The sequence below is a fragment of the Erinaceus europaeus genome, chromosome 1, assembly GCF_950295315.1.
Source record: "Erinaceus europaeus chromosome 1, mEriEur2.1, whole genome shotgun sequence".
In the NCBI taxonomy this organism is placed as follows: domain Eukaryota; kingdom Metazoa; phylum Chordata; class Mammalia; order Eulipotyphla; family Erinaceidae; genus Erinaceus; species Erinaceus europaeus.
Genome location: NC_080162.1, coordinates 78,964,395 through 78,979,150, shown reverse-complemented (window position 1 = coordinate 78,979,150; position 14,756 = coordinate 78,964,395). Strand labels below are relative to the sequence as shown.

The 14,756-nt window shown below is 38.6% G+C and overlaps 1 protein-coding gene across 3 annotated transcripts in view; it reads right to left on the bottom strand.

Annotated features, from left to right (window-relative positions):
- Nucleotides 1-14,756, bottom strand: part of CNBD2 (cyclic nucleotide binding domain containing 2) — a 71,245-nt gene that overhangs the window by 26,477 nt on the left and 30,012 nt on the right. For all 3 annotated transcript variants that reach the window (XM_060189251.1, XM_060189247.1, XM_060189254.1), the window contains exon 6: nt 1,601-1,757. In XM_060189251.1, coding sequence (XP_060045234.1) covers nt 1,601-1,757 — 157 coding nt within the window. The remainder of the gene's footprint in view (nt 1-1,600; nt 1,758-14,756) is intronic.

The window sequence follows — 14,756 nt, the reverse complement described above, 5'->3', positions numbered from 1 at the left end:
CGGCTCCTGGCAGCCATTTTGTCCTTTTATTTATTTATTTTTCTTTCTACTTTATTTTTATTTGACAGGACAGAGAGAAATTGAGAGGGAAGGGGGAGAGAAAAAAAAAAAAAAGATACTCTGAAGGCTAGAAATGGACTTACCCTATAATCCTGCAATTCCTCTCCTGGGGATATATCCTAAGGAACCCAACACAACCATCCAAAAAGGTCTGTATAAGTATGTTCTTAGCAGCACAATTTGTAATAGCCAAAACCTGGAAGCAACCCAGTTGTCCAACAACAGATGAGTGGCTGAGCAAGTTGTGGTATATATACACAATGGAATACTACTCAGCTATAACAAATAGTGACTTCACCATTCTCAGCCGAACTTGGATGGACCTTGAAAAATTCATGTTGAGTGAAATAAGTCAGAAACAGAAGGATGACTATGGGATGATCTCTCTCTCAGGCAGAAGTTGAAAGCAAGATCAGAAGAGAAAACACAAGTAGAACCTGAGCTAGAATTGGAGTATTGCACCAAAGTAAGACTCTGGGGTGGGTGGGTGGTTGGGGAGAATACAGATCCAAGAAGGATGACAGAGGACCTAATGGGGGTTGTATTGTTACATGGAAAACTGGGATATGTTATGCATGTACAAACTACTGTATTTACTGTCGAATGTAAAACATTAATTCCCCAATAAAGAAATTTAAAAAAATTAAATAAAGTGTAGTTGTCATAGCTGTTTAAAAAAATAGATAGCTGCAGACTAGCTTCATTTCTCATGAAGCATTCTCCCTGCAGGTGGGGAGCAGGGACTCGAACCTGAATCCTTGTATATAGTGACATGTGCACTGTCCAGCCCCCACAAAGTACAAGACTTCCATGCTTGAGTTTCCTGGTTTGATCCCTGATTCTGCATATACTGAGCAGCTACTTTGGCCTATCTTTCTCATCTCCTATGGAATAAATAAAATAAGTCTGAAAAGAAAAGGGAAGGAAAGAAAAGAGAAGAAAGGAAAAGAAAAAGAGGCACCAAGCCAGATATGAGGATGCTGGAGAGGCCCTGTGAAGATCTACATCTCTAAGGACTATAAAGGGAACATACTCCTTAAACATCTCAAAGAGATCACATAAGACATCACCTGGTTCAATGCAATCAGAATTTGATAATGGTGCTTGAACCTACAATAGTGCAATGCATTATACAAAAAACAAGACAGAGTGGAGCTGGTCAAAAGGTTCTAGCAGGAGCTCTATCATATACCACTTTTTAAAAATTTATTTATTCATTTTTGTTGCCCTTGTTGTTTTATTGTTTTAGTTGTTATTGGTGTCATTGTTGGATAGGACAGAGAGAAATGGAGAGAGGAGGGGAAAACAGAGAAGGGGAGAGTAAGATAGACACCTGCAGACCTGCTTCACTGTTTTTGAAGTGACTCCCCTGCAAGTGGGGAGCTGGAGGCTTGAACTGGGATCCTTACGCCAGTCCTTGAGGTTTGCACCACATGTACTTCACTACTGCACATGTACTATGTGCACTACTGCTGCACTACTGCTCAACTCCCCACACCCCACTTCTATCCCAGAAGGCCAAACTCTTCCCCAGACTTACCCCAAAACAAGCCCCCTTGTGCAGCAATGTTGGATGAGGGTCCAGGAAGGCACTGCTGCCATCATCATCCTCAGTTACTGCCACTGTGCCCATATAAATAAAATAAAAGCTATTGCCCCTCTGCCCTTTCTTGACCATCACACGTCTGCGACCAAACCTAGGGAAAAAATCAAAGTCTGTTGATATGGTAGCAAAATGGAGCCTGAGGCATATTGGGGAGAGAACTGAACTAGCTAATGTTCTTTGTTGCGGAAAATGAAATCAGACTGGGACCAGAAAGGAATTCACAGCAGCCTTGCACCAGCCCCTTCAAGGTTGGCCTCTAACAGTCACTATAGAAAAGCTGATTTGCAGAATTGTTCCCACAAGGGTACATTTCCACATTTTCCCAAGATAGGTGCAAGTATTTTTCATCCTCTACCAAACTTTTGCTTTGTTCCATGATAAGGACTTAAGTCCCCAACCTTTCCTTAGTACTCCCTTCTTCCTTCCAAGTCAGAAGTTGAAAGAAAGAGAAAGAAAGACTGAAAAACAATACAAAGAATAGCCATCTACCTCCCATTTGGACTCAACAATTAATAACAATTTGTTAACAATTTATAAGATTTTTTTTCATACTTGCATTTTATCTATTGTCTGCCCACATAGCTCTATAAATTTAATATCTGTATTGTTTACAGAACATTTGAAAGTGAATAGCATGTATACTGATACTTCTTGAAGGGAACAGATTTTTCTCTGAGTAGTTCTTTGTGATCGTAACAAAAATCTTTTTCACTGGAATACTAGAAAACTAACTAGAGATCACTTTCTCTCCTCTCCTCTCCTCTCCCGGATCAACTAGGAATACCAAAGGAGACCACCCAGGACCGAAACAAGACAGGACTAGAATGACCACAGGAACCCAGTAAATCACCCGTGAGTACAAATACGTGTGGCTGGTGACAGAGAGGAGAGAGGAGCCTAGGGAGAAATTAAGTGACTGCTAACAGTTCAGCAGTTTATCAGTTGAGACATCACCTCCAGTCTGCTCCACCAACAAGGGGACAGCTTAAGGGAGGAAAGGACTCCCCAGAGACTCACCAAGTGCAACTCTGAGTCTCCATTGCTACTACCCCTCAGTGGCATAGCTGAGGGGCTGTGAACGTCTCTTTGCATAACCACTGGATTATCTCTGCCACACCCTGCTTTATCTCTTGGTCAGGAGTCAGTTATTAAGCTAAGAAGTCTATTGATAGTTTAAAAGCCCTCAGGCTCCCATAGCCTACAGGGAAGAAAAAAGAAAAAAAAAGAGGCTTTTACACCACTGAGCTCCAACTCAGGGATTGAAAAAACTGTTAACTTCCACCACTGTAAACCCTTTAATTAACTTACTTAGACACAAGTCAATCCAGGCAATAGTGATCAATAATTTGAAAAGTACTGAGAGAGGGAATTCATAACATAATATATAAAATGGTTAAAACAACAAGAAAAAATATTGGAGACTCGAACCAGGACAAGAGTCCAGCTAAAAGTCCTCCAGAGGGTGAAACACAAAACAATGAGTTCAACATCCAAACATTAGCTAAGGAAATAATAACAGGAGTGAGTAAAGAATTTGAAAAAATTGTAATCAGAAATGCAGGAACAACAAATGAGAATATGGAAGAAAAATTCTAATTATCACATGGTTATTAGAGAGCTGAAAGCTGAAATCGCTGAGCTAAGAAGGCAACTAGCTGAACAAGCTAAAACAGTATCAGAGCAGGGCAACAAAATAGATGAACTCTAGAAAGCAGTAGAGGGCAGAGAGAATAGAATCTATGAGGCTGAAGACAGAATTGGCAAGATTGAGGCTGAATTAGAGACAACTAAAAAAGAAGTAAGAGATCTCAAAAAGAGATTAAGAGATGCTGAAAACAACAACAGAGTCCTATGGGATGACTTCAAAAGAAACAATATACGCATTATTGGCTTACCAGAGGAAGAAAGAGAAGGAGAGGAAGAAAGCATTCTCCAGGCCATAATAGCTGAAAACTTCTCTAGTCTAGACAACACCAAAGACATAAAGATTCAAGAAGCCCAGAGGGTCCCAAACAGAATTAACCCAGACCTAAAGACACCAAGACATGTCATACTTAGAATGGAAAGGAATAAGGATAAAGAAAGGATCCTCAAGGCTGCAAGAGAAAAACAAAGAGTCACCTACAAAGGAAAACCCATAAGATTAGCAGCAGACTTCTCCATACAAACACTACAGGCCAGAAGAGAATGGCAAGATATCTATCGAGTGCTCAATGAGAAAGGCTTTCAGCCAAGAATACTATATCCTGCTAGACTGTCATTCAGACTAGATGGAAGCATCAAAACCTTCTCAGACAAGCAACAGTTGAAGGAAGCAACCATCACCAAGCCTGCCCTGAAAGAAGTTCTGAAAGGTCTCCTATAAACAACCAGACCACCACAAATAGGACATATATCAAAACACTCTAAAACTCTACAAGAATGGCGTTAAAATATCTTCAATCTTTGCTATCAATAAATGTGAATGGCCTGAATTCACCTATTAAAAGACACAGAGTAGGAAGATGGATCAGAAAACACAACCCAACAATATGTTGTCTATAGGAAACTCACCTAATTCAACAGGACAAACACAGACTTAAAGTGAAAGGATGGAAAACTATCATACAAGCCAATGGTCCACAAAAAAGGGCAGGAACAGCTATTCTCATATCTGACATGATAGACTTTAAAATAGATAAGATTAAAAAAGATAGGAATGGACACTACTTAATGCTCAGAGGATCAGTCAATCAAGAGGACTTAACAATTATTAACATCTATGCACCCAATGAGAAGCCATCTAAATACATCAAACTTCTACTGAAAGAGCTACAGCAACATATTAACAGCAACACAATCATAGTAGGGGACTTCAACACCCCACTCTCTCAACTTGACAGATCATCCAGGAAGAAAATCAGTAAAGACATAAGGGAGCTAAATGAAGAGATAGATAAACTAGAACTATTGGACATTTTCAGAGTCATTCATCCCAAGAAACTGGAATACACATTTTACTCAAATCCACATGGGTCATTCTCAAGGATAGACCATATGTTAGGCCACAAGGACAGCATCAGTCAATTCAAGAGCACTGAAATCATCCCAAGCATCTTCTCAGACCACAGTGGAATTAAATTAACACTTAACAATCAACAAAAGATTAGTAACAGTCCCAAAATGTGGAAGCTCAACAGTACACTTCTTAACAACTTCTGGGTCAAAGAGGAAATCAAGGAAGACAATTAAAATGTTTCAAGAGTTCAATGAAAATGAAGACACAAGCTATCAAAATATTTGGGACACAGCTAAAGCAGTCCTAAGAGGGAAGTTCAAAAAAAAATAAAATTAAATTAAATTAAAAAGAGGGAAGTTCATAGCTATACAAGCACACATTAGGAAACAAGAAAAAGCACAAATAAACAGCCTGATTGCACATCTTAAAGACCTAGAAGAAGAACAACAAAGGAATCCTAAAGCAACCAGAAGGACAGAAATCACTAAAGTTAGGGCAGAAATAAATATTATTGAGAATAGGAAAACCATACAAAAGATAAATGAAAATAAATGTTGGTTCTTCGAAAGAGTAAACAAAATTGACAAACCTTTAGCCAGACTCACAAAACAAAAAAGAGAGAAGACCCAAATAAATCGGATAGTAAATGAAAGAGGAGATATCACAACAGACACCGCAGAAATTCAACATATCATGCGAGGCTTCTATGAACAACTATATGCCACCAAGCTAGAGAACCTGGAAGAAATGAATGATTTCCTAGATACCTACCAACTTTCAAAACTAAGTAAAGAGGAAGTGGATAACATGAACAGGCCCATCACAGCTAATGAAATTGAAACAGTTATCAAAAGTCTTCCCAAAAACAAAAGTGCTGGACCAGATGGTTTTACAAATGAATTCTACAAAACCTTCAAAGAAGAACTAATACCTCTACTTTTAAAAGTCTTCCAGAAGGTTGAAGACACTGGAATACTCCCTGCCAGCTTCTGTGAAGCCAACATCACCCTGATACCAAAAGTAGACAGGGACACAACCAAAAAAGAAAACTACACACCAATATCTCTGATGAACATAGATGCAAAAATATTGAACAAAATTCTAGCCAACCGGATACAGCAGTATATCAAAAAGATTGTTCATCATGACCAAGTGAGGTTTATCCCAGGCTTGCAAGGTTGGTTTAATATACGTAAATGTGATCCACCACATCAACAAAAGCAAGACCAAAAACCACAGTCATATCAATAGATGGAGAGAAAGCCTTTGACAAAATACAACATCCCTTCATGATCAAAACACTACAAAAAATGGGAATAGGTGGAAAATTCCTGAAGATAGTGGAGTCTATATATAGCAAACCTACAGCCAACATCATACTCAATGGTGAAAAACTGGAAGCATTTCCCCTCAGATCAGGTACTAGACAGGGCTGCCCACTATCACCATTACTATTCAACATAGTGTTGGAAGTTCTTGCCATAGCAATCAGGCAGGAGCAAGGAATTAAAGGCATACAGATTGGAAGAAAAGAAGTCAAACTCTCCTTATTTGCAGATGACATGATAGTATACATGGAAAACCTAAGGAATCCAGCAAGAAGCTTTTGGAAATCATCAGGCAATACAGTAAGGTGTCAGGCTACAAAATTAACATTCAAAAGTCAGTGCCATTCCTCTATGCAAACACTAAGTTAGAAGACGTTGAAATCCAGAAATCAATACCTTTTACTATAGCAACAAAAACAATAAAATATCTAGGAGTAAACCTAACCAAAGAAGTGAAAGACTTGTATACTGAAAATTATGAGTCACTACTCAAAGAAATTGAAAAAGACACAAAGAAGTGGAAAAATATTCCATGTTCATGGGTTGGAAGAATTAACATCATCAAAATGAATATATTACCCAGAGCCATCTACAAATTTAATGCTATCCCCATCAAGATCCCAAGCACATTTTTTAGGAGAATAGAAAAAATGCTACAAATGTTTATCTGGAACCAGAAAAGACCTAGAATTGCCAAAACAATCTTGAGAAAAAAGAACAGAACCAGAGGCATCACACTCCCAGATCTCAAACTGTATTATAGGGCCATTGTCATCAAAACTGCTTGGTACTGGAACATGAACAGACACACTGACAGTGGAATAGAATTGAGAGCCCAGAAATGAGGCTCCACACCTATGGACATCTAATCTTTGACAAAGGGGCCCAGACTATTACATGGGGAAAGCAGAGTCTCTTCAACAAATGTTGTTGGAAACAATGGGTTGAAACATGCAGAAGAATGAAACTGAATCACTGTATTTCACCAAATACAAAAGTAAATTCCAAGTGGATCAAGGACTTGGATGTTAGACCAGAAACTATCAGATACTTAGAGGAAAATATTGGCAGAACTTTTTTTCGCATAAATTTTAAAGACATTTTCAATGAAACGAATCCAATTACAAAGAAGATTAAGGCAAGTATAAACCTATGGGACTACATCAAATTAAAAAGCTTCTTCACAGCAAAAGAAACCACTACCCAAACCAAGAGACCCCTCACAGAATGGGAGAAGATCTTTACATGCCATACATCAGATAAGAGTTTAATAACCAACATATATAAAGAGCTTGCCAGACTCAACAACAAGACAACAAATAACCCCATCCAAAAATGGGGGGAGGACATGGACAGAATATTCACCACAGAAGAGATCCAAAAGGCCGAGAAACACATGAAAAAATGCTCCCAGTCTCTGACTGTCAGAGAAATGCAAATCAAGACAACAATGAGATATCACTTCACTCCTGTGAGAATGTCATACATCAGAAAAGGTAACAGCAGCAAATGCTGGAGAGGGTGTGGGGTCAAAGGAACCCTCCTGCACTGCTGGTGGGAATGTCAATTGGTCCAACCTCTGTGGAGAACAGTCTGGAGAACTCTCAGAAGGCTAGAAATGGACCTACCCTATGACCCTGCAATTCCTCTCCTGGGGATATATCCTAAGGAACTCAATACATCCATCCAAAAAGATCTGTGTACACATATGTTCTTGGCAGCACAATTTGTAATAGCCAAAACCTGGAAGCAACCCAGGTGTCCAACAACAGATGAGTGGCTGAGCAAGTTGTGGTATATATACACAATGGAATACTACTCAGCTGTAAAAAATGGTGACTTCACCGTTTTCAGCCGATCTTGGATGGACCTTGAAAAAATCATGTTGAGTGAAATAAGTCAGAAACAGAAGGATGAATATGGGATGATCTCACTCTCAGGCCGAAGTTGAAAAACAAGATTAGAAAAGAAAATACAAGTAGAACCTGAAATGAAATTGGTGTATTGCACCAAAGTAAAAGACTCTGGGGTAGGTGGGTGGGTGGGGAGAATATAGGTCTATAAAAGATGATGAATGACATAGTGGGGGTTGTATTGTTAAATGGGAAACTGGGGAATGTTATGCATGTACAAACTATTGTATTTACCGTTGAATGTAAAACATTAATTCCCCAATAAAGAAATAAATTTAAAAAAAAAGAAAACTAAATTTCTTAACTATTTTACATATAGCTTAGTACTTCAAATTTATGGTTTCTATAAATGTATGACTACTTGAAGGAGCATAAATGTTACTTTCTTGCTCATCTGTGAAGTGAAAAATGAACTCTTACATATGTTATTCTTATCTACATTCATCTTAATGCCTCTGAGTCTCTGAATAATGTATAATTTAGAGTTGCTGTCTAGTTAATTTCATTTACCTACTTGAATTTATCATGTACTGTATTCATTGACAGTGTGAAAGAATAAAAGTTAAGTCTTTGTTTCTAGAATGAGTTGGGCCTTCCCAGGCAATTCTACTATATTGTTCAGAATTGCTTCATCCAAAAATCATTAAATGACTGATTAAATACAACCAACCAAACAAACAGAAATAAAAAGGACATGTCCAAGATTACAGTGACTGGATAGGAAAAAGGCACTCATTTAGTCAGAAACAAGACCTTGGGTACAGGGAGCACTGACCAGTGTTTATTCACATATATTCCCTAGAGTTAAGGCCAAAAAGACCCTCACAGAACATCTAGTCCAATCAACAAGGAATGTGGGGCCAGGAGAGTTTAAAGATTTTTAATTTACTTCCATTTATCTTTTTTAATTTGTTATTTATTTATTTACTGTTTCGAGAGCACTGTTCAGCTCTGCCTTATGGTGGTGCAGGGGATTGAACCTGGGACTTTGAAGCCTCAGGTATGAGAGTCTGTTTGTATAACCATTATGCTATCTACCCTCTGCCTGAGAGCTTAAAGCTTAATGAAGTTTACACAGTCACATTTGAGATGGTCCTAGGCCTGAATCTCCTATAACAGACATATTGTGCTTTCACTGCCATGCATGTGGTCCCCTTTTCTCACCAACAGCACCCTGATTTTGTTTTGAGGGATACACCCTTTCTTGATTCTCAGCATCATTGGCCCAGTGTTTCCAATGAAGCCAGACTGGATCAGGAAGAACTGATCCCAATGCTCAGCCTTGGGGGACTGGAAAGAAGTAGCATCCTTTTCCTAAATGGGCTAAAACTTAAAAATGAAAGTTTGGAAATGTGGCAGTCATCTCATAACCATGAGAAGAGAGTCTAGCTGAAAACAATTGTGTGTTATACAAGCGCCAAAGGAAAGACAGAGACACTGGGTCCTGGTGACACTAAGTCTGAATATAGCTGAATCTGAAGCTGGAGAACTATCCTAGAACCTTGAGATACATGAGCTACCAGTGTAGTCTCTTGGGCTGCATTTTTTTTTTTTCTTCCTTTCCTCCTCCAGGGTTATTGCTGGGCTCGGTGCCTGCACCATGAATCCACCGCTCCTGGAGGCCATTTTTTTTTTCCCCCTTTTGTTGCCCTTGTTGTAGCTTCGTTGTGGTTATTATTATTGCCCTTGTTGACGCAATTCGTTGTTGGATAGGACAGAGAGAAATGGAGAGAGGAGGGGAAGACAGAGAAGGGGAGAGAAAGACACCTGCAGACCTGCTTCACCGCCTGTGAAGCGATTCCCCTGCAGGTGGGGAGCCGGGGGCTGGAACCGGGATCCTTAACGCCGGTCCCTGCGCTTTGCGCCACATGCGCTTAACCCACTGCGCCACCGCCCGACCCCCTTGGGCTGCATTTTATGGCACTTTCAACTGGAAGAATTCTGTCTAATCTACTTCCCTTATGGACACAATTAACACAGAAATCTTGAATAATCACCACCTCTTATGGAACTATATCTTATAATATTATATCTTGTAAACCAGTAGTAATTATGACTATTAAGAAATGGCTAGGGGAAAAATAACTAAATTCATTCCTTTATTTAAAAAAGCAATCACCTCCTCCTGATTTTCACAAAAACCCTATAAAATCCATATTGTTATTTTCATTTCACTGATGAGACTACTAAGGCTCAGAAAGGTTAAATGACTTGCCTGAGGCTACAAGTAGATGTGGCATTAAATTCTAGACTTCTGGGCCAGGAAACCAATCTTGGATTGTAATAAACCTCATAAAAGGTTGTAACCTATAGTTACTGATAGTTGCAATTATGTCCTAGACCACCATCTCACTGGAGGATATCAGGGCACAAACCTATAGTAGCCTTACATTATAGATTTTTAACACAGGCTTTTCCTCAAATATTCTGCTAGTCTATGTGCCTTAAAGCAGTGAAATGTTCTGGAAATGGCAATACATCCACATGCATCTCTTTGACTTCTCTTTCTGTGCCAATGATCCTTCAACAGTACACTGAGGCTTTCACAGAATGTTTTTAATGTATTAAATAAAATATAGCAGAATTATAATCAACACAAACCCAAATTTGTGTTATACTTATTTTTCACTCCTAAATTTGTGACTCTAGTGTCTCTCTCTTCTTCCTCGCATTAAAAAACTACATAGAGGGATTTGGGCGGTGGCACAGTGGGTTAAGCGCAGGTGGCGCAAACCACAAAGACCAGCATAAGGATCCCGGTTCGAGCCCCCAGATCCCCACCTGTAGGGGGTCCCTTCACAGGCGGTGAAGCAGGTCTGAAGATGTCTACCTTTCTCTCCTCCTCTCTGTCTTCCCCATTCTCTCTCCATTTCTCTCTGTCCTACCCAAAAACAACGACAACAACAACAATAATAACAAAAATGATAAACAACAAGGGCAACAAAAGGGAGGGAAATTACATAATAAATTTTAAAAACCTACATAATAAATTAAAAAAACCTACAATCCAGGGGGAAAGTAGAATAAAAAAGCCCTAAATCTGTTATCTATATATATATAGCTTTACTAAGGCATTATATATCAAGATCTAACAACATATGTAATGATTAACAGACTTTTGAAGATGTGATGAACAAATTATTTTTCAGGAAATCTCCATCTACTTGACTATGTTAAAATAAATACCTATGATATTTTTTTCAATTAAAAGTCCAGGAATGGATAACATTATAGTGGTTTGTTACTTACATCATAATTTAGTTAGATGATAAATTTTAGTTAGAGGTTAATGATAATACAGATATTAATTTTCCCTGAGGTTTTTTTTTTTTTTGGTGCCTCCAGGGTTATTGCTGGGGCTCAGTGCCTGCACTACAAATCCACTGCTCCTGGAGGCCATTTTTTCCCTTTTGTTGCCCTTGTTTGTTTGTTTTTTTTTTTTGACAGTAGAAATTTTTTTTTATTTCCTTTTTTTTTTCATTTTCTTAATAATTTATTTCTTTACTGGGGAATTAACAGTAAATTACATTCAACAGTAAATACAGTAGTTTGTACATGCATAACATTCCCCAGATTCCCATTTAACAATACAACCCCCATTATGTCATTCATCATCTTTCATGGACCTATATTCTCCCCACCAACCCCCCCACCCCAGAGTCTTTTACTTTGGTGTAATACTCCAATTCCATTTCAGGTTCGACTTGTGTTTTTCTTCTCTAATCTTGTTTTTCAACTTCGGCCTGAGAGTGAGATCATCCCATATTCATCCTTCAGTTTCTGACTTATTTCACTCAACATGATTTTTTCAAGGTCCATCCAAGATTGGCTGAAAACGGTGAAGTCACCATTTTTTACAGCTGAGTAGTATTCCATTGTGTATATATACCACAACTTGCTCAGCCACTCATCTGTTGTTGGACACCTGGGTTGCTTCCAGGTTTTGGCTATTACAAATTGTGCTGCCAAGAACATATGTGTACACAGATCTTTTTGGATGGATGTGTTGGGTTCCTTAGGATATATCCCCAGGAGGGGAATTGCAGGGTCATAGGGTAGGTCCATTTCTAGCCTTCTGAGAGTTCTCCAGACTGTTCTCCACAGAGGTTGGACCAATTGACATTCCCACCAGCAGTGCAGGAGGGTTCCTTTGACCCCACACCCTCTCCAGCATTTGCTGATGTTACCTTTTCTGATGTGTGACATTCTCACAGGAGTGAAGTGATATCTCATTGTTGTCTTGATTTGCATTTCTCTGACAATCAGAGACTTGGAACATTTTTTCATGTGTTTCTCGGCCTTTTGGATCTCTTCTGTGGTGAATATTCTGTCCAAGTCCTCCCCCCATTTTTGGATGGCGTTATTTGTTGTCTTGTTGTTGAGTCTGGCAAGCTCTTTATATATGTTGGTTATTAAACTCTTATCTGATGTATGGCATGTAAAGATCTTCTCCCATTCTGTGAGGGGTCTCTTGGTTTGGGTAGTGGTTTCTTTTGCTGTGAAGAAGCTTTTTAATTTGATGTAGTCCCATAGGTTTATACTTGCCTTAGTCTTCCTTGTAATTGGATTCGTTTCATTGAAAATGTCTTTAAAATTTACGCGAAAAAAAGTTCTGCCAATATTTTCCTCTAAGTATCTGATAGTTTGTGGTCTAACATCCAAGTCCTTGATCCACTTGGAATTTACTTTTGTATTTGGTGAAATACAGTGATTCAGTTTCATTCTTCTGTATGTTTCAACCCATTGTTTCCAACACCATTTGTTGAAGAGACTCTGCTTCCCCCATATAATAGTCTGGGCCCCTTTGTCAAAGATTAGATGTCCATAGGTGTGGGGCCTCATTTCTGGGCTCTCAATTCTATTCCACTGGTCAGTGTGTCTGTTCATGTTCCAGTACCAAGCAGTTTTGATGACAATGGCCCTATAATACAGTTTGAGATCTGGGAGTGTGATGCCTCTGGTTCTGTTCTTTTTTCTCAAGATTGTTTTGGCAATTCTAGGTCTTTTCTGGTTCAGATAAACATTTGTAGCATTTTTTCTATTCTCCTAAAAAATGTGCTTGGGATCTTGATGGGGATAGCCTTAAATTTGTAGATGGCTCTGGGTAATATATTCATTTTGATGATGTTAATTCTTCCAACCCATGAACATGGAATATCTTTCCACTTCTTTGTGTCTTTTTCAATTTCTTTGAGTAGTGACTCATAATTTTCAGTATACAAGTCTTTCACTTCTTTGGTTAGGTTTACTCCTAGATATTTTATTGTTTTTGTTGCTATAGAAAAAGGAATTGATTTCTGGATTTCAATTTCTTCTAACTTAGTGTTTGCATAGAGGAATGCCACTGACTTTTGAATGTTAATTTTGTAGCCTGACACCTTACTGTATTGCCTGATGATTTCCAAAAGCTTCTTGCTGGATTCCTTAGGTATTTCCATGTATACTATCATGTCATCTGCAAATAAGGAGAGTTTGACTTCTTCTCTTCCAATCTGTATGCCTTTAATTCCTTGCTCCTGCCTGATTGCTATGGCAAGAACTTCCAACACTATGTTGAATAGTAATGATGATAGTGGGCAGCCCTGTCTAGTACCTGATCTGAGTGGAAATGCTTCCAGTTTTTCACCATTGAGTATGATGTTGGCTGTAGGTTTGCTATATATAGACTCCACTATCTTCAGGAATTTTCCATCTATTCCCATTTTTTGTAGTGTTTTGATCATAAAGGGATGTTGTATTTTGTCAAAGGCTTTCTCTGCATCTATTGATATGACCATGTGGTCTTTGGTCTTGCTTTTGTTGATGTGGTGAATCACACTGATTGATTTACGTATATTAAACCAACCTTGCATGCCTGGGATAAACCCCACTTGGTCATGATGGACAATCTTTTTGATATACTGCTGTATCCGGTTGGCTATATTGGTGTGTAGTTTTCTTTTTTGGTTGTGACCCTGTCTGCTTTTGGTATCAGGGTGATGTTATGGCCTGGAGAACGCTTTCTTCCTCCCCTTCTCTTTCTTCCTCTGGTAAGCCAATAATGCGTATATTGTTTCTTTTGAAGTCATCCCATAGGACTCTGTTGTTGTTTTCAGAATCTCTTAATCTCTTTTTGAGATCTCTTACTTCTTTTTTAGTTGTCTCTAATTCATCCTCAATCTTGCCAATTCTGTCTTCAGCCTCATAGATTCTATTCTCTCTGCCCTCTACTGCTTTCTAGAGTTCATCTATTTTGTTGCCCTGCTCTGATACTGTTTTAGCTTGTTCAGCTAGTTGCCTTCTTAGCTCAGCGATTTCAGCTTTCAGCTCTCTAATAACCATGTGATAATTAGAATTTTTCTTCCATATTCTCATTTGTTGTTCCTGCATTTCTGATTACAATTTTTTCAAATTCTTTACTCACTCCTGTTATTATTTCCTTAGCTAATGTTTGGATGTTGAACTCGTTGTTTTGTGCTTCACCCTCTGGAGGACTTTTAGCTGGACTCTTGTCCTGGTTCGAGTCTCCAATATTTTTTCTTGTTGTTTTAACCATTTTATATATTATGTTATGAGTTCCCTTTATCAGTACTTTTCAAATTATTGATCACTATTGCCTGGATTGACTTGTGTCTAAGTAATTTAATTAAAGGTTTTACTGTGGTGGAAGTTAACAGTTTTTTCAATCCCTGAGTTGGAGCTCAGTGGTGTAAAAGCCTCTTTTTTTTTCTTTTTTCTTCCCTGTAGGCTATGGGAGCCTGAGGGCTTTTAAACTATCAATAGACTTCTTAGCTTAATAACTGACTCCTGACCAAGAGATAAAGCAGGGTGTGGCAGAGATAATCCAGTGGTTATGCAAAGAGACTTTCACA